The 20,608-nt window shown below is 38.1% G+C and overlaps 1 protein-coding gene across 5 annotated transcripts in view; it reads left to right on the plus strand.

The window, feature by feature from the left end:
- Window positions 1-15,303, plus strand: part of HELZ (helicase with zinc finger) — an 86,010-nt gene extending 70,707 nt beyond the window's left edge. For all 5 annotated transcript variants that reach the window (XM_084492204.1, XM_084492206.1, XM_084492208.1 and 2 more), the window contains 9 exons: window positions 218-269; window positions 1,053-1,246; window positions 3,631-3,841; window positions 4,356-4,432; window positions 4,905-5,472; window positions 5,840-6,080; window positions 7,225-7,738; window positions 10,020-10,272; window positions 12,501-15,303. In XM_084492204.1, the coding sequence (XP_084348330.1) occupies window positions 218-269; window positions 1,053-1,246; window positions 3,631-3,841; window positions 4,356-4,432; window positions 4,905-5,472; window positions 5,840-6,080; window positions 7,225-7,738; window positions 10,020-10,272; window positions 12,501-12,832 (2,442 nt within the window). In that variant the 3' untranslated portion in view covers window positions 12,833-15,303. The remainder of the gene's footprint in view (window positions 1-217; window positions 270-1,052; window positions 1,247-3,630; window positions 3,842-4,355; window positions 4,433-4,904; window positions 5,473-5,839; window positions 6,081-7,224; window positions 7,739-10,019; window positions 10,273-12,500) is intronic.
- The last annotated feature ends 5,305 nt before the right edge of the window (window positions 15,304-20,608 follow it).

Consider the following 20,608-nt stretch of genomic DNA (forward strand, 5'->3'; position numbering starts at 1 on the left):
GTTAATTGAATTATTGGCATTTAGTATTCAAGTTTGAGAATTCATAGTCAGATGATGGAACTGTACAATTGAACGTATAAGAATAAAATGTTCAGCTCATTTCTTTAAAACTATCTTGTATTTGATTCAATTATGAAATTCACTTGAAATAATAAACATTGCTTTGTTTTATGTGAAGTCTGCAAAGCATTACTATTATCATTTTTCCTCTTTTAAGGGCAAAGTCCATCTTCATAACCAGAACGACCATTTCCCACCCGATGGAATTGGTAAGTATCTGCTGCTACTGAAGGAATTTCTCTAGCTCACACTGATTTGGCTTCAGTCAAGTTGATAGTAATTTGACATGAATAGAGTATCTGGTCTACTCTGTTTGAAAGTCATTTACCTCTTGTGTGCTCTTGGGAAACAGACTATAAGACTGTTAAGTGAACATTAGGTATTTCCAAGGCTGTTCCTTTACAGGTATTGTGTGCATTGACTTTATAGCTTTATCACAGTATAGACATTGGACTGTTTAAAAAATAGCTGTTTGACATACCTGATGTAAAATGCTGTACTGGCGTATTTGCACTGGAAGAGTTAGGACATTCTATTGCATGCAGTGTTATACGATATATTTTGAACTTATCTGGATATATGACAGTCCAATATATTACTGAGCGCACTTTTTTGTGAGATAGCATGCAACAGCTTAAGAATTTTGTTATTAATTTAAAACAGCATTAATCTAAAGCTTGTCTTCCCTGTTAAAGAAAGGAGGATGATGGTTTGATGCAGTGTTTAACGGCTTCTCTTCCTGTCAGCATGTTTAATTGGTTTGGGACATTCTTCAGTGCAGTTACCAGCGACCTGTTTTCTATATCTCAACTCATACTTTCTGCCTCTTCAAATTTCTGAAATTGTTTACAGGGTTTGATATATGATTAATGCTTTTTCTCAGTATATCAGACCTATCCTGTTAATGTTGCCAGTATGCTTTATAAAGATAGATGCTATTAGGATGAAAAAAGAAAGTAATAGACCTCATTCTCTTTTTTTTCTTTTTTCAGTTCAGCCCAATCCTTCTGTCCTAATAGGAAATCCTATCCGAGCATATACTCCTCCCCCTCCTCCTCTGGGACCTCACCCCAACCTGGGGAAATCTCCAAGTCCTGTTCAAAGGATAGATCCACACACTGGGACAAGTATTCTATATGTACCTGCTGTCTATGGAGGAAACATGGTCATGTCTGTGCCTTTGCCTGTAAGAATTCATTTCTTTTATTCCTTCCCCATTTATTGCATGTAAAACAAATCAAACTATTGAATATCAGTTATTGAATATTTTGCTGATTGTTCCAATATTTCACTTCAGTTGTTTGTTCTTAGCTGTTTCTGTGACTGATTCTACCAAGGACCACCAGAAAAGGAGGACTTAAAAACGTTGTTTCCACAAATAACTCCAGGCAGCCTAAAAGCAATTTCATGTTAATGCCATTTAGTGTATTTTTTTCAGCTCCAGGCATAGACACACCAGTGGGATCTCTCATCTGACTTCAGATACCTGCGTGTGAATTAATTGCCTAGTCCAGTTCTTAATCATTGTAGAGACGTAGGCGATTTAGACAGAGCTTGTTTTTCTTTATTGGCTTTATACAGTTTAAATCACCAGCTTTGGATGTTTGCAGTGCAAGGTGTCTGAAGTGCAGTGATAAGAAAAATAAGCATGCTGGGATGTTTTCCCCTTCCAGAACTTCATAGTGAACCTGTTTCGTTTCCAATCCCTTTCTTTATGGCATATGAGAACACAGTGAAGATCCCTAATCAGGTCTCTTGAGTTACATTTCGTATGGATTTTTGCATTATGTATAAAACTAACCCAGCAAAGCTTATGTGAATTAAAGAAGCACTCTCTGATTTAATTCTAACCTTTACAGCCACGTTCTAGGTGGAAAATGGGGAGGAAAGAACAAAAGCTTCAGAAGTGATGTTGTGGAGTAACATCTGTATTGTCTGTAGGAAGGAGATGGAACTTGCCATGCATATGTGCTTAATGTCATTCCTAAGCATTTGCATACACCTCATTAGTTTTTTTTAATAATTACTTGCATCCTCTACTGAAATATAGGTTATGGCTCCAATACAGGGGACTTGCTGTAGGAACTCTAGTTTTGCTTGTAAGTTTTGTATCAACTGGAAGCTATAGATTTGATTTTCTTCTCTAGGTCAAGTAATTTTCCTTTTTCCTAGCTTACTAGAAATCTACATTTGATGGATAAAATTAAATGGAATGAGAAGGCCAGCAGCTGTATTGTTGTCATGCTTGCTCACATTATATTAATATCAAGCGAAGATAACTTGAAATTTTTGTTTTATTGTTCTAAGCTTAGTATATCTTTATTTATTTCCAACCAGAAGAAATGTATTAGGAATAAGTTTTGTTAGCTCACTTTCCCTGAGGATGGACTTTTAAATAATTAAGTTGGAAAACTGAGGTACTAATGAGACAGCTGCTTTTGAAAATAAATTTATTGGAGGTGATTTGAGATTGCACAGATGCAATGGCAGCCTAAAGCTAAAGTTCAAAGTGCATACTTTGATGGCAAATAGAAATTTAAAAAAAGAATTGCACGGAAGTTGTTAAATTTTAAAATAAGTAGGGACCGAAGTAAAATGCATTTAGTTCAGAGAAGATAAAATGATCTCTTTGCATTGTTTAAGTCAGTTTCCATACTGGTGTAAAACATGAGGAGGTTGCCTGCTGTCATCAGTAAAGGATGCTTTGTCAGCCTGAGTGTTGGCGATTCCTTTCCCAGCACTCTCCTCTTATTCATATATTTGCCTTCTTTTAATAAATTCCCTACAGGGCAAGATTGAACTAAGTTGATCCAGAGCTGTCTTCCTTTGCATTGAATTTGCAGTGAATTTAAAATGTTGTAAAGATTCCTGACTTCTTTTACATGCTTTCAGGAGGTGGATTTTACTTCAAATAAATAGGAAGACAATCTGCAATGCACGTTATCACATGTAGAGTAGACACTCTGGAGTGGCCCTGTAATTCTTAACATGCGGATAGTCGGTTCTGCCAGTAGTCCAGCTAACTTCACTAAGTGTCTTGTGGGTGCAGAGGTATAGTATGCCCACTCATTTTGTGTTACGAGTTTACAAAACTGGGTGATAAAAGGACCATAAGAAATTCCTCAAGTTAGGGGGGTTCATTTCTGTTTTCACCCTAACACGTAGCCTAATCTCTCTTCAACTACTAGGAGACAGGACTTTATTTTTTATAGCTTCACCCACTTCTATTTATTAAGAAACAGATGTAAAATTTATTAAAATATAATTTGTACACCAATCTTTGCACACCTAATCTTGGCACCACTGAAACCGGAATGGGTTTCAGCACAAGAACACTTGCCAAAAATAGTCTTCCAAAGTCTTTGCTCTTTGCTCCTTGCTGCTAGGCCTACATTCTTGCTATCCCTTTCAATAGTACCTGTAGCTGTGTTAGTGTGCCAGGTCATCTGATGCACAGAAAGCTGGTTCTTACTGATGTCATTATCAACGTGCTTATTCTCTTACTTCCTTTAACGTACCTTACCAGGTTGCATCTTTTTTTTTTATTTTTTTTTTTTTTAAATTATGTAGGTACCATGGACGGGGTATCAGGGTAGGTTTGCAGTTGACCCTCGAATCATTACTCATCAAGCAGCTATGGCATATAATATGAACCTGTTACAGGCACATGGGCGTGGGTCTCCTATACCTTACGGCCTGGGACATCATTCACCAGTTAGCATAGGACAACAGCAGCAGCTTCAGCATCCAGACAAGGAGCAACATGAACAAAGTCGAAATGGTGAGTTGCTGAAATTCCATTGTAAGTTGGTTTCATTTTGAGTAAGTTTGTAGCTTAAGTAGGGTATAGTGGAAAAGGATTTTTTTTCTTTATTTTTCTCTTTTAAATAGAATTGAAGGATATACGGAGTTGAGGGAATAGCCTGGGTTTTGCCAGTACGAATAGAATAACTCAAATATTGTAGTATTCGGATGAGGAAGTAATCAGAACAAGGGGGAAGGAAGGGATATATATTAGTTGTGTTTATGTTCTGCACTTCAGTGATAACTTCAAATAACAACAGCAGTAGTTAAGTTGGGAAGAAATACTTATTGATGATTAATGAACAAAGTGCAGAGATTAGAGGAAAAGAATTATTTGGGTAAATGACATTTATTTTAATTACAATTAATTTGGGTATTACATTTCTATGGTACTAGTAACTGTAAAGTTTCCTGTGTCTGGAAAAAAACAACAAACAAAAAATATCATTATTCCATTATAACTAGTTAATAAATTTCTTACGTATTTTTAGGTAAAAGTGAAACCACTGTTGGACCCGAAATCAGTAAAATTCGAACACCTGAGAAGAAACCCGTAGAATCGAAGCAGGTTGGTTTGCATTGTTCTTTTAATATCCCTTCTTCTCAACGTACTATTCTGTTTTTTGTTTTGTTCTGGTTTGTTTTGTTTTGTTTGTTTGTTTTTGAGATGAGATGCTGTCCATCTCTTTTGGACCTCTTCATATGCTTTTTTCTTTTTTTTATTTATTATTATTTGCTAAGTAGAATAGTGACATTAGAATTACTTAACCTTCTTTCAAGAGGGGAGAAGAATTCAAATTCATGTAGTGACTGTTAAGGAATTAAAACAAATTTATTCCTGAGTATATGTCCAGTATATAGTGAAGACTGTATTTGTTCTTAAAGAAAATAGTAGTTCTGTGATATATTATGATGGGGGGCAGGGGAGGAATGGCACACATTTTGTAGAAGCTTTATAGACTTTATTTATTGTTAAATGAATTAATGAATTTATTAATTCTTGAAATTCTGTAGGTAAATTTTCCATTCTCTTTTTCTAGGTTGACTTAGACACAAATTCTCAGAATAGAAGCCCGGAGTCACGTTCCAATGTTGCTTACCCTAATGCTAAATTTCATCGCAAAGATAATCTTAACCCCAGGCAGCTGAATCTACATCTCACCCCACCCCACTCACAGTATGCAGTTCCCAATCGCCACTTCCAGCACCTGTCACAGATACCAAGGCAGCCATATCCTCTGCAACAGCAGCAAAACCTTTTAAGTCAACAACAAAATCATTTGCCTGAACAACAAAACCAAATGCCACCCCAGCAAAGCCAGGTAGTTCAGCAGCATAATCATTTGAATCAACAGCCTCCACAACCTTCGCAGCTTTCCCCTGCTTACCAGGCAGGCCCCAGCCAATCTTTTTTTAATAACCCAATTCCCCACCGACCACATTCTCCTGCTGTAGATGCTGTGATTTCAGAACAACACCCCCCACCTATGTTACAAGAAGTCAGTAATCCTTTGAGGCCTATTGCACAGCACAACCCTGTTCTGCCAACCCACTTGAACAACTTCATTGAAGAGAATCCATCAGGAATGCCCTTAGGGGACACTTTAGGTAGGTGACTTTTTCTTTATTTAAATTCAGTGTTCAGTTATAACTACATTGAAGTGAAAATGAAGGAGGTATTTACCTTTCCAGGCATATTGCTCTGAATTGGGTCATTGTTGGGTTAGTTTCCATAAGTAATGTCATTGAGCATAATTTGCTGCTTAAGGCATGTTTGAATATTCAGCACTTTATTAGAAAAATTCATGTTTATATGATTTTCCGTATAATTTAAATAACCAGGTTATACACTGCAATGCAGTTAGTAGATAATAGGCCCTGGAATATACTGTATAAAAAGTATTTTTTTCTGACATAAAGATTTTTTTTTTAAAAGGGACATTAGATAAATTTTTTTTTAAAACTATTTTTATAGATCGTATGCATGGAAATGTAGCTTTGGAAACAATAAGGCAGCAGCAACAAGCCAGGTTACAGCAATGGAATGAACATAATGCCTATCTCAGTCAAGGCACTATTCCATATCAACACCATCACCATCCTCATCTACCACATCTTCCTCAGCAACCAATTGGATTGCATCAACAGCAGCAAGTTAGGGCAAACTGGAAACTTGCCAGTAATACAGAAGATGAAACAGAGGCAACATATTCAAGGTATTTGTTTACTGAGTCATCAGAGCTTGTATAAAATTGAGCAGTGGGCACCTATCTGTAACACTGTGATCCAAGTACAAGGCACTAAAAGGTATTGCATTTTGCTGCTGTTATTATGAAGGTTAAAATAGTTGGCAGGCTGACTTACAGCTATGCTTTTACTATGTGTTATGCTTTATTCTGTTTATTGGGTAGTAAAGCTGTAGTGAAAAAATACATTTATGGAGTATCTCAGTGCTGTATTTATGGAATAAGTAATGGAAGGAGAGTAACAACCTTGTGCTTATAAAGATGGTATCTGAGTGTAGTTAAGGCCTATTAAGTAGTAAATTCTTCAAATTGAATTAGTCATAAAAGGCAGATTTCTGTGCTTGAAAAAACCAACCCCCCTGCCCACAACGCTGCTCCCCAGTCAAATCCAAACTTTTCTTCCTTTTTAAAAAGCCTTTTATTTTAAAGGCAAATTTAAAAATATGCTTATTCTTGAGATGGAGCATTAGGGGCCAAGAAAGAAAGCTGTTGAACATAAACAGAAAAATAGTTCTTGTGGCCATCAGCTTTAATCATGTATATTGTAAAGGCCAGATTTTAAAATTGCCTCTGTTTACTGTCATCTCCCACTATGCTTTATTTTCCATCTGGTTTGTTATAGCCATGGTAAAGCCTCTAAATGCTCTCTTATCTGACTCCGTAAAGTGCTGAATTGTATACTCCCTTCCTTCTGAAGAAGTTTGGAAATGTATTGTACACGTGAGGGGAATCCCTGATTGTTCTGGTTTTTAGCTTTTAAGGGGTTAAAATTTGATTTAACTGTGGGAAGTGTTTTGTATAATAAAGCAGGAAATCCTTACTTTGGTTGTCTCTTAAGAGATAACAAAAACTTGATTCTTCTGACTGAAAAGGAAATCTCAAGAGTTATTAAAACTTTGAAATGATTCAGGTAGGTATTTCATCCAGTTAATCCTCTTGTGCCTAATTTCTGATTGCTCACAGTCACATCTTTTGAAGTTAGGGTCAGCAGGCTCAAAGATGAGTATATTTAAATCCAGTGGTTTGTGCTTTGAGTTTTCTCAACTGCAAAAAGAGTGGGATTTTAGAAAAACTTTTTTTTCTTTTTCTTGATACATTTATTCTGTCAATACAGATTCCAGGATTTGCTCAGAGAACTGTCACACCGTGATCAAAGTGAAAGTCGGGACTTAGCTGAAATGCCACCCCCTCAGTCAAGACTGTTGCAATACAGACAAGTTCAGCCCAGAAGCCCACCAGCACTCCCTTCTCCTTCCTGCAACTCTAATCACAGTGGTCACTTTCCTAACTTCACTGAAAACAACAGAGACATTGAAATACCCAATAACCCAGCATTTCAGCAACATTTACCCCAAATATACAATCCCCCTTTCTCAATGCCATCTGAACATATAACCCCATCTCCCTTGAAATACCTGCAACCTGATGGATCGTGGACTTATGCTAACCTACAGCAGAATCACCTAATGGGGCAGGGCTTTCATTATGGTATACCTCCATTGCCCCATAGGTCCCAGCAAAACCCTTTTATACAAATACAGAATCATCAGCATGCAGTTGGTCAGGAGCCATTTCATCCACTCACATCTCGAGCAGTATCTGCTTCTTCGCTCCACAGCTTAGAAGAGGTAGGCATTTTTGTCTGCTTATGCAATTGTCGTGTCATTTTAATATGAAATTATATTTTGAAGTGGTCATGAATGCAAAATGCCTCACATATTAAAAGCTCACACTGGGGATTTTTTTGAGATAGAATTTTCCTGCAAGTCTTCTGTGTTCACCCTGGGTGTATTTGTGGTTCTCATCACTACAGGACTAACATTTTCTCTACTAAATGGGAGGTCTTGGCTTTTTGAATATTATTCAGAGTTTTTTCTAGTTATTGCTCAATTACGTGCAAGTCGTTTGTCTGGAGTGCAAATTAACCACACCTCAGGTGGAGACCCATGAGATGGCTCCCTGGAAGGTCAGCATGAATCAGCCAGTCAGTTGACTCAGTGTTGAACTGAATGTGTTTGAGTTAGTTGTCATACCAGCCTGAGACCAGGAGCAGTATGGTTGTTAAAGCATGGTATGAAACCTCGTGTAGTAAATCCCACCTGGCCTGAGCTAATGCTGTGTAAGCCATTCTGTGTATTTTGGGGGCTCAGTGTTGCATACCAGCACAGAGATACCCAGCTGTGTAGCATGAATCTGGGTCTAGCACAAACCCTGCCACCCATGAGGTGGCTCTGTCTCTGTCAATCTTTTTTATTCTGGACTCTAGGGAAGGTAGTGTAATGGGATGTAGACTATGTGAGCACATAGAGCCATGACAGGTCATGTTTTGAACAGGGGTTTTTAATTCCCCGTTGGAATTTGGAGTGCTGAGGAGTGTATGATATGCAGATATGGAATATGCTGGAGCTGGCTGTATTACAGGACTGGCAGAATTAATATTCTCAGATAATCTTGCACGGACTGCATGTGATGAAATATATGCACATAAAGTTAAGTGGCATGTCCTGTGATATGTTTATGTCAAAGTTTTTAGAGTATCTATGATACGTGTTCGTTACTATCCCACATGATGCATGTTTCATTGCCTTTTAACTTCTGAAAGTAGAAAAGATCTTAGATTTTATGTGCCTGAGCAAAATAACTAAAACTGAATGCCAGTGCATTTTTACAAATGTTTGTATTCTGCAGATCTAGAGAGGTTAATGGAATCCTCAGGCCCAGCTAGAGCTGTAGTAAGATTTGCTTTTATAGGCATTTAGAAATTCTTTGTCTCAGTCCATTAAGCCATACCACCTTGTATAAAATCTAATACTTTGTGACAACATTTAATGCCGTCAGTACAGCGGGATGTAAGAACAATGGCTCTTCAGCAGTAATAAACTAATAAATATTCCTACAGAGTTTGTGACGGCTCCTGCTATCTGAAGACAAATAGAGTGAGTCTTTATGTAATTAGTGCAAATTCATTTTAGTTCTCATTACTTCTTCCTTTCAAAATGTGTGACAGAAATGCAAAATGCAGTAAAAACGTTACAAGACAGAGACTTGCTTGTAAAGTTTCCAGGAGAGCTCCTTCAGCTAGCAGATAGGACTGAATTGCATAAAGAAATCAAAATGCAGTTTTCGGTATATTGGTAACAGAGATCCCTCATATGAGGCAGGTTTCAGGAGAGATGTCGTGACCTTTGGTATCCTTACCAAGCTTTTTTATTAAATAAACTAATACAATGGACTTGGTTTGAATCCTGAAAAGTCTTTAAATCTTGAAGCCAACAGGTTAATGGAATTTCTACCATTTTCATTTACATGATCTACAGGATCTTGGAAGCAAGTAATTTTTATGGTTTCAGATAAAATTCTTTGCATTATTTCTCTTGAAGACATACGCTTGTCCTGAGCATTCATTCTGTGTGTGTATATGCAAAATTCAGTAGACAAATGTATTGTGATTGGCCTAATCTTGATATCATTAATTTGCCCTCTGGAAACTAAAAGCCATTTTTTCCTCTGTACATTGTAATTGATCATTTTCTCTTGCTCTTGTATGTTTCTGTACTTCCTTTATATCATTTGTAAATGCTGGGTATCCTTCTTCTCTCTATATGATTCATTTCCCATGTAGGAGTGTAAGATATAAAGGTTGATAAAAATCTTAGTTGAAGCTCCTTATGCATCCTTTAAAATTCTGCGTGTGTTTCGTATGGTTAAAATACATTATCAGTGACTGCAGTATACAACGTATAATTCGAAGTGTATTAGTATTTTTTTCTAAATGCAAGGGATACTTTTTTTGTAAGACATGGCATGGAAAAAAAATGGATGGAAAAATAGCATTTGCCACATGCAGTTGAATAAAAGGAGCAAAAGGTCTTTTTTTTTGTTTTGTTTTTGTTTTTTGTGTGTTTGCAGTATGAACCAAGAGGACCAGGCAGGCCGTTGTACCAAAGAAGAATTTCCTCTAGTTCAGTCCAGGCTTGTTCTGAAGAATTAAGCACTCCTCAAGAGAGTCTTGGTCAGTGTAAAGAGCTTCAGGACCACAGTAACCAGTCATCTTTCAACTATTCATCACCTGAGTTGTGGGTAAACTCTTCCTCATCTGCCCCGTACCCAAACATTCCATGCAATGGAGCCAACAGAGCAGTTCCGCCCCGGGAGTTGTTAGGTAGGTACAGACTTGATCTTTGCTTCTCTGCTTCTCTCTCTGCTCCAGTAAGTAGACTACTAAGGCTGGAGTGAGCAAGTCTAAATGAAAGGATATATATATTTTTAGTCCATTTTCCCAAAATGTTTTCTGACATTTCTTCAAGTCTTGAAACTAATTTAAGCAAAGATTTTTGAAGTATTTATTCTTCTAGTAGTTAAAGGCTTCCTAAGAGTAATCCTATTTTCATTTTCTGTCTTGTTCCTATTCTGGTACATTGCTGATGTCTGAAAAAGAATACGGTTGAGTATTTCATCCACTAAATGCAATACTGTTTCTTAGTCTTCCTACAAAAGTTCTAGTTAACCCACATATTCTCTTACAGTGGTTTCAAGTGCAACTGAGATTTTGCTAAAAGGATCTAAGGTAACTGGTGAGATGTATTTGCACGTTATGTGTCTCCAGAATCAATAACATTCTTTGTTGATGTTACGGTCTGGTGGGAAACAACACAAACTGTATTAGGGAGCTCTGTATTTTGTGGTAAATTCTAGTACCTCATCATTACTGTGATGAAGTCTAAACTTCTACCGTGGAAGACATGGCTTCCCTGTTGGTAGTTGCGGTGCAGATCAACTTAATGGAGAGAAACAAAATAAAAAGTGGTAAAAAGGCTTTGGAATTGGAGACATGTCTTACTGGCTATGATGATCATATTTGAAGTTCACATGTGTTTTATAGTGTTAAAGGTTAATGACGAGTATCTTCAGTGTTTCTGGTTACTGTTTTTTAATCCATGAAATAAAAATCCACAAGAAGGAGAAGCTGTGAACAGGTCCTGTGCTGGTATTCATTGCCTGGGAGTGAGCAATCATGACACCAGACAGTTCAAGGGCTTTTATTCCCTGTACATCAGAAATGGCTGTGGCACAAGTATTCAGTTACATCATGTTGGATTTATGGAGAGTGCAAGGAGAGCTGCTGTGAATTGCTCTGTGTTGTTATAAGCAGGCACTTCTCGAAATTGCAATTTGAGAGCTTGATTTGCAGTGTTCTTTCTCTTGATAGGAAGAAAGTGATTTAAGTTCTTATTCAATATGTTTATCTTCATATTTTTTTCTTGTGCTAGACACTTCTACCACACTTAGTTTTCGCCTCTAGCCATGCTTGTCATTAGTTGTCTTCTCTTGAGTGCTATAGTTATTTTGGGGGAGTTATTTTGCTTTGCTTGTGTTCTATTTTTTTTTTTTTTGAATCATAGCATCCCTAGTAAAAATGTTTTGCTTATGTTCCTTCCATATCATTTTTTCTAAGGTATTTTTGTGTACTTTACCAGAAACAAGTGTGTGTGCAACTCTTCCAGTGAGAAACCGAACTGTATAATCATGTTTTTCTACTTATGTAATCATTTGATCATACATTCCTGTATGTGCACTTCAAAAATAACATTACGGATTTGAAGATGGAAATAATTACAAAATATACATGTTGTTCAACTCCTGGGCTATCTTACCTACAATGTATACCTGCATTTCAGTATAGTTTCTCTGGCTATGTAAGACAGCAGAATTCCCCAGACAAAATTAAGATACTTCATTAGGATTCAGGAAATTCACTTGAAAGCAGTTTTATACCTATGGTTTTAGGTAAATTTATTTTCCTGATAGTTACAGAAGTTGTTAAATGTAGAGCAAGAACATATCAGTTAGAACTGCATTCAGACAAAAATATCAATAATTAGTTGGGTAACATTCAGAAATCTGTGTTGCTGCTTGAGAATGAATTATATATGGTGCTGTAAACTTTAATTTTCACCTATTACGCTCTAAGGCAAGAAGAATGAAATACTCTTTGTACTGTCTCAGTGGATAGTGTTTAAATTGGGGTATATCCCATTCTGAAGCAGCCTACCTTTAGTGTATCTGCAGAATCCACCTGTGCAGAATTGCAGGTTCAGTGTTTCTACCTCCGTAGGTACACGCACATGGAGAATATGTTTAATAGTGTCAGTCTTCTCAGCATTGCTGACGAGGGTAATATAAGATCCAGTAGCTGGAAATAAAGCCAGATAACTTAGCAGAAATTTTCTTGGACAAAGGGTGACTGAACACAAAGTTGGGGGTGCAGAGGGGGCTGTTACCAGCAGAGATGGTTTCAGTGTTGCTCAGTGCTTCCTCTGAGGTTCCTGTACATGGATTTCCAAACTCAGAGTTGTTCACTTAAACAAAATCTGCTTTCTCCTTTCACAGCTCCACCGAAGACGGTCAAGCCCCCAGAGGAACATCTGAAGGCTGAAAACATACAGCTCTCAAATTCCTTCAACTACAACGTGCTGCAACATCTTGGCCAGTTCCCACCTCTCATGCCCAACAAGCAGATTGTCGAATCCAACAGTAACAGCCAGCAGAACGCTGGTGGGAGCAAGCCTGTCATGTCCTACGCAAGTGCTCTGCGGGCTCCGCCAAAGCCCAAACCTCCTCCTGAGCAGACAAAAAAGAATAGCGACCCTTTGTCTTTGTTTCAGGAACTTAGCCTAGGTAGTTCATCAGGTAGCAATGGCTTTTACTCCTATTTTAAATAATCAGATTATTTTTTTTAGAGAGAATTTAATTTTTATTTGTGTCAGTAGATCTAAGATAGTTGGGGCTTCACCTGTAGCTGCAAATATTCCCTTTGTTTATATTAGTAAATATATCCTCACCTAATTGCTTTGCTGCTAGACTTGCAACTAATTTTTTTAATTATATTCCATTATTTTGCATTTTTTGACGTGGGTCGTTTTTTTGGAAGCTTTCTGTAGGAAAACACACATTTTTTAATTTGTGTAATGTTAATGATGTGTTGCATTAAACTAGCAGCTGAGAGGTTACCTGTACAACTTTAAAAAATAATAAAAAAAAAAAAAAGAGGGAAAAAAAAAGAAAAAAGAAAAAAAAAAAAGAAAAAAGTTTGTCTAAATTGTATTTAAAAAGATTGTAAGTAGCATTTACATTTATTCAATAACATTAGCATACTATGCTGGGTTTCTGTACCAGAAATGGCCAGTTAATGTAAAAATGTATGTTATTTCTGCTTAAATTCATTTAATTTTTTTTTTTTTAATAAAGATGCAGCATCTTCTAAATACTTTCAGTTTTATCAGCTTTTTTGTGAAGGGATGCTGCATTCTCAGACTTTTCTAGTTTTAGATTCTGTATGATGTGGTATTGTATTTTCCATTCACTGTAGGGTAAAGTAAAGGCATTCTTTGCAGACACCTATGCCATTGTTTGGAAGCATTCAGATAAAAAGTATTGGTATACTTAAAAAGAAAAAAAAACAATAAAAACAAAAACAAACAAAAAACAGAAGAAAAAAAACAAAACACAAAAAAAAAAGAAACTACAACAAAAAACAAAAACAAAAAACCCAAAAAAACTCTACATTTTATTTTTGGACAAGCTAGTAATATAAGCTTGTTTGAAAAGTTAATTTGATAGGTTTTTTAAATGAATCATGAAGCTGAAAATAAATTTTTAGGTATGTTGGTGCTTAGTAGATTTAATAACTATTTTAAAAAAAATTGCGTGAATTTAGTAAAATACTTTTTTGTTTGTTTGTTTAATTTTTTTTTCCACTATGCATGTGTAAATGTTTGTAATCTGGCTTTTTCTTCCCCCCTTCTCCAGTGGTATAAAGAATTGTGCCGCTTTAATTTTTTTTTTCCGGTAAAACTTTTGGTACATTATTTGATGTTTACATTAAAATGTGACATTATACAAGGAAATTCAGATATTTTGCTAACTGTTTTGTTTGAGGAACATCATTAAAGAAGAGATTTAATGTTTGTCAAAGCTGTATCCAAATTAATCTAAATCTTTTGGGAGTGAGAACGGTATCCAGGTTGTTTATCTATGAGTTCTGCTAAGTTCTCCACAAACCTGGCCCTTTAGGAGTACAAATTTAAGCAACAACAGCAACAACAAAATCCAACCAAATTATGGAATATTTAAAATTTAAAGAGACAAGTGTGAATGAAATTGCAGAAGATAATCTTTGCTCGTAAAGATTTCTGGTCTTGCACACTGTTCATACTTTTGCAACTGGGGAGATAAAGGGGTGTTTGCATAGTTTCTCCAGATAAGTAGTCCTCCTTTTACACTTGAATAGATAACTTTAAATCTGGGAAATACTTAATTTTTACAGGGACTGAGCTGGGTTTATTTGCAGTATTCCTCCACTTATTAACATACAAAAATAAAAATTTATAGGCTGTGGGGGGTGATTTCAGATTTTACAGCTGTCCGTGGGACACCTTACAAATTAGCAGTGTCTGCTGCTGTACTCAATCAGATTTTTGCTCTGGTTACAATCATTATTTTTTTTTTGCATTTGACTTCGTGTTCTAAGTCAAGGGTCTTTACATAATGGGGCTGATTTAAACTCAGTACACTGCAGAGGTTTGCATATATATATATATTTTATTATAAACCTTTGGTTCATGATTCAGAAATGTATCTGATTTTTTTTTTTCTGTAAAGAAAAAGCACGCATAATTTGTTAATTTATTTCCTAATGTCTATACCAAACAGAAGATGCTGGGGGAGGGGAAAGCCCCTGCCAAGTTATGGTTAGCACTTCAGCACGTGGCATCAAATAAAGAAGACCCAAAATGAGTAGAGGCCAAATTCTACAGCCTTGGGGTTTTTGCCAAGCTGAAGATTTCAGGAATAGGTCCATGGGAAATTCCCTTGTGAGGGCCGGGCATGTGCTCTGTATATGTTAGCCTCAGACGTTTTATTTCAGTGGAGCTTTGCTGGTTCTCCACTGAGCACCTGGCACTGCTCTGAGAGAAGAAAAATCTGTGTGCCTGAATGTTATAGTCTGTGAGGAGCTCTTGGTAAGATGTGCAAGACTATGACAAAAGACTAGGTAGGGTTCAAATGCACTTCACTTCGCCGAGTTGGCATTGTAATTTCAGGGGTTTCAAAATCACTCATTTATATGGAGCAGTCTTTTGATTCTGTTCACCATATTTGAATATTAAACTAATAAACATCACTTGTTAATTTACTGCTATCTGTGAATTAGTTAAGGGGGAGATGGCTGCATCTCACCACATTCTATTCTGTTTCGCACTGGCATTTTATCTATGCTGAAAATACTATAAAAATACTTTTTCTTATGCTTCCAATTCTTTAACCTCTTGAAAGTCCCCTCAGGTTTTGGTTACAGATTTTTGTAAGTACTCTCCCCCAGGAGTTTGGGGAGGGTATGGTGGAGATCTTCGAACGATCAGCTTTGGATATATACAGAATGAATCCATAGTATTTCTTGAAGTTAATATGCTTCTGGAGAAAAAAAACCACGTTTTTGGAAATGTTTTTTCTAGCCCTCATGTCATGTATATAACCCTTTCGTTTTTAAAGTAAATTGCTCGGTTTTTATTGGAGTCATAGTTGTTTAAAAAACAAACAACAACAACAACAAAACTGTATTGTAAACTGTTTTAGGGTTTAATCAAACTTATAAAAAATCAAATTAAGCCCATTAAGGTGGCTCCAGTGGGCATGGACTCAGGCTGCGCTGTAAATATGCAGCTGTTGCAATTACAGTAAAAATTTAAAAATATGGGTGTAGTTTCTCAGTTCGTGTACAGTATCTCAACTTAAAGGAAATGAGTCTTGGACATTTACACTGAGTACTTGGCTTCTTGACTTTTTTTTTTTTTTTTATAACTGAAATGTCGTATTTAAAAGTACAATACATGCCGAATCTCATGCTCCTTGTCCAGGAATAAACATCCACTGTTTTCTGTGGAAAATATAAATGACTTTGTCCAGACCTAAATTTAGAAAGCTTGTATTTACTAGCAAAAGGCTCTGGTTTTATTCAGTTTAATTTCATTTTTTCATGAGGAAGATCTGAATGCCTCATGGGAGCTTGTCAGTGTGATTCTAGGAACTAATAAAAAATTCAGATTTTTTAAAAATTTGAACTCTTTTTTTTTTTTTTTTAAATACAGCTTCTGCCCTTTTAAAAGCTACTTAATGAATGGAATTGGTAGATGTTTCCCATGTACATTTGAAGAGTGAACTCATAAAATAGCTTTAAACTTGGTCTTGGTAAGTCAGAAAAAGAAACTGGAAGAGATCCTGCTCCCAGCTCACTTCCATCAGGGCAGAGGTCACTTGGAGCTGGATTCTGAAGCAGTGTTTATACTTCTTGAAGGTATAGGACTTTTGTTTGATGTCTTGAGTAAATTTCATTATGGCGTCAGATATGGATGTGCTAGTCCATGGCTTGTCTTTTTTCTTGCCTGCAGTTGTCATGTTTCTGAAAAGAGCTTTTCTGCTGCTGAAGTCTCAGGTAGAGCTTTCTTGGTATGTTCCTGTCTCCCTTCATTAGTTCTCTGGCTCCCATAGGTTCTTCTGTTGCGTGCCAGTCCCTCTGCTCTGTGGGACACTCAGGTGCCGTTGATCCACCTGGAGATGTGTTCTCAAGCATATCCACAGTATCAAGATAAGTGTGTCACAGGGATATATCCCCTCTCCATTCTGTCTGGCATAAATCTTTACAGTGTTTAGCAGCTACTCACATACCATCCTTAAGTGTTTCACAATACAACTAATAAATATCTCTTATGCATAAAAGCTGGCTAGTTAGAACCAGAGCCCTTTCATCCATATTTTCTCCTTGAAGTTGACATCTAGTATATTTTGTATCATTATATTTAATTGTATGGACTATGGCACTACTGACCCATAACAGCATGTGACTATTTCCACTGACCTTACAACCCCCTTGAGTAATATTCCCTACTTTGATTAATTAATATTTTGTTCCCAGATTTGTCACGTTCAGCTGTTTTTCTGCAGAGAATATGCACTATAAGCAGTTCTTTTGCTGTCTGTATAATACCTCTACTGTAAGTAGCACTGAGAGTAGTGTTTGACCAGACAGAATTTTTTTTAGAGTGAAGCGTATCAGAATCTGCACATTTCCAAAGCAATAAGCTCATAATGCTTCCTGCTCTACACATATCATCATTCAACTCACTTCATTTGTTTTGTTTAAGTTTCTAGTTTTCCTAGAAAAACTGTGGACAATTAACTTGTCAAGTTGGCTGGTGATGATCTATGGTGCCTATAAAAAAGATTGTACATCATATTCCTTAACGTGAAATATGGGCCATTTCTGCTGGGATAGCAATATTTGCTCAAGCATCTTTTTATTTGGTTGTGTCAGGAACCAAGGACTGAGTCACACAGTTCTTTTCCGTCATTCAAGAAGAGTAAAAGGATTCACAGCAATTGTGGTAGGAATGTCAGCTGGGTGCGGGGTTTGTGGCAACTGTAGTTGATATATGTTGAAAAGTTTTTACTTCAATTGAGGTCAATGCATGCTTAAAAAGCTCTAATCTGAATTAGCCAGAACTAGGCAAAAGATGTTGTTAGACCATTTCCCATAAGATTTGCTGTCTCCCGATGGGCAAATACACCAGAGACCTGCTGTAAGAAGCAATAGTTTCTTTGGAGCCAGAACATATATTAAACGTAACAAACTAAGAACATTTTTGTCCTATGTGTTGGTCAAAATCAAGCTGTGATGCTCTTTTCTTGCCCCTTGGTGATGATGGAAAAGAGAAATAATTTGAACAGATGCATTTAAAATAGATCCTGTTGCTGTGTGTGCAGTTCATGGGACAGAGCAGCCTAATATTCCAGCATTTGTTATAAAAGCAATGTAACATTCACCATGGGAAACTAACATCCCTTTTAGATGAAGTTTATAATGAGGTTTAGGTTTAGTCTATAAACAGTTTCTGCACGTTGGTCAGGTTTCTGGCATGCAAATGTCTGACTGCATACTGGATTGAACCCAAGGATTAGCTTGGTGCTAATCTCCAGGTCCTTCCCTGGATCTGGCAGGGCGCAGCCCTGCAAGCAGCCCCCTGCTTATGGCGATGACTTCTTGTGTCGGGTATGTTCCTCAAGAGCGATCAAGCCCAGCAGAAGGTGCCCTTCTGCAGCAGGGCCGAGGCTGCGGATCTCATTGCAGGGCTGGGGGCAGAAATTCTCAGCTCATGGGGACTGTCTGGAAATAATTTCCACAACTGGGAGAGAAAAGAAGCGATGATCACAAGGAAGTGGCAAATGCTGTATAGGTTGGTGCTTTTCAGACATGGGCTGCAGGAGGGTTTTGCACCAAGGCCTCTGCCTGCCCCCTGTCCTGTGGGCCGGGAGCCTGGGGAAGGCTCTGTTGGCCTGCGCTAGGCCGCTCGCCTGATCTGTGCTGCTCTGAGAGCGCAGCTGGCTGCTTGCTAAACAGGTGCTTTCCTTCATCAGGGGTGTTAGTCTGGCACCTTTTCTGCACGTTATTCACACAACACAGTGCTTAAAAACAAAAGAAGCAGATTCTGAGCCTTGCGCCTACAGCAAACATTGCCCTTACACAAACAAAAATCTTCCTGACTTCCATCGTGCTGACTCTCAAGTTTACCACTTGGGCTCTGTGATGGGCAGATCCGAGAAGCCAAAATCTCTGCTTTGTCACGTGAGGAGCAGGGGGCAGGCAGCGATGGTGGTTTTATGAATGGCAAATGGCCAGTTCCCAAGTGACCCATGACCATGGCAGGGCCAGTGCTCAGGCTTTGGTGGTGGCTGGTGCTAGTCACTGGGTTTGTGAGGTGTTTTCTCTCTCCCTTTCTCTGTCATGCCGGCCGCTGCCTCCCTTGGCTTTGGGGTACCATCACAGGTCCCTTGCCAAGTGTTCAGCAGCTGGGTTCTCATCCCCTTTCCACTGGGATAACTCCCTGAAGCAAGGATATTTCTTTTGTGATTTCCTGCTACATTTGCGAAGCTCTGTTGGCCCTGCTCTTTGAAAATGCAAACTTGTTACAGCTCCTCCTCCACCCAAAATTTTTATTCTTTTTCTCTGTATGAAGGCCAATTACTTTTATTAACTCTCTTGAAACACATTATCAGCTCTGTGGCAGAGAGATTTGGATATGGCAGAACAAACCTGCTGTAAGAGCAGTGCCTTCCCTGCTGTGAATACCAATGACCAATTTAATGGACGAGTCCCTCAGCCACATTTCTTAATATCTGGAAAAGGAAAATGAAGTCATCCACACGCTCCTCAGTCTTGCTGGAACCATACTGAAATAGTGAATGATCAAAAACCCTCTTAACTTACAGCAGACAGAAAATAAAGCTTAGTGAGTTTAAGAGCTTCAGGAAGGCATCTAGCTCAGCTGCCAGCATTGCTGTCTGTGGGTGTAAGCTCTCGCTGCTGGGAGCTGTGTATTTTCTCCGACCCAGGGGTAAAATGAGCGCTGAGGGGCTGTCGAACCTCTGAATCCAGACCAGCACTCAGTGGGAATCTTTCCATTTACCTTACTGGTGCTTGAATGAAGTGTTTCAGCCCTGGAATGAAGGGACACACATGGGGAAGGTGAGACCTTGCAGGCTCTGTTTATCTGAAATATGTGTGTTCTTGCTGATGACTATCAAACGTAACTGGTCACATCTTTGGGAGGAGTATACAGCTCCTTGCAACACATTGGTCCGTCAGGATAAGAAACCATCCAGAAATTACTTTGTCACTGAAGCAGCATTGCAATAAGCAGCTGATGCATGGGAAAAGGTGGGGACAAAGGGTGTCCATGGGGCAGGGGGGATGCTACCAGTCCATGTGGGGTGATGAAGCTCAGACCCATATCACCAGACCTCAATTATTTCAACCCATTGCATCTAAGTTAAGGTTGTTTTGCTGGTGATGGCTGAGCTGGGGATGCCTTTGTGTCTGCCAACTGCTTTGCTTACATTAATCTGACGTTGTGTATTTGGATATCCCAACCCGGGTCAGCCAGCGCGGGAGGCGATCCAACTTGCTTTTCTGTTGTGGTAGCATGTAAAGGATCTCCCTAGAAACTGGTCTCTGTCTTCCTGTACAATGAAAGTGCAGTTTAGGCATGTCAGCTCTGTACCAAAAATAGGATTTCAAAACCGTTTAGCATTTCACTGTGGTGCAGTGACAACTTGAAGACTTGCACCTGTCTGTCTTTATGAGAGACAGAGGCAGAATTCTCCAGCTTGCACCCAGATATGAACACCAAGGAGTGCTTTAGCCCAAAACTTTATAATATGCACATTATTTGTAGTGCCTCTTAACTTCAAAGAGCTTGAAAAATACTCACGCAACTTCACAAATGGCTTGTATTCTCGCTGACAGTTCCTTGATAGGAAAACTGAGATGTGCCTGAGGCTGGCTGGCTGCAGTGGAGCCAGGGGCTCACAGCAGGGCCAGCCCCTCACACCAGCTCCAGATTGCTGTGCAATTTCTCAAAATGCTGGCATGCAACATGATTTCAGAT

Source organism: Aythya ferina (assembly GCF_964211825.1).
Source record: "Aythya ferina genome assembly, chromosome: 18".
NCBI classification, from domain to species: domain Eukaryota; kingdom Metazoa; phylum Chordata; class Aves; order Anseriformes; family Anatidae; genus Aythya; species Aythya ferina.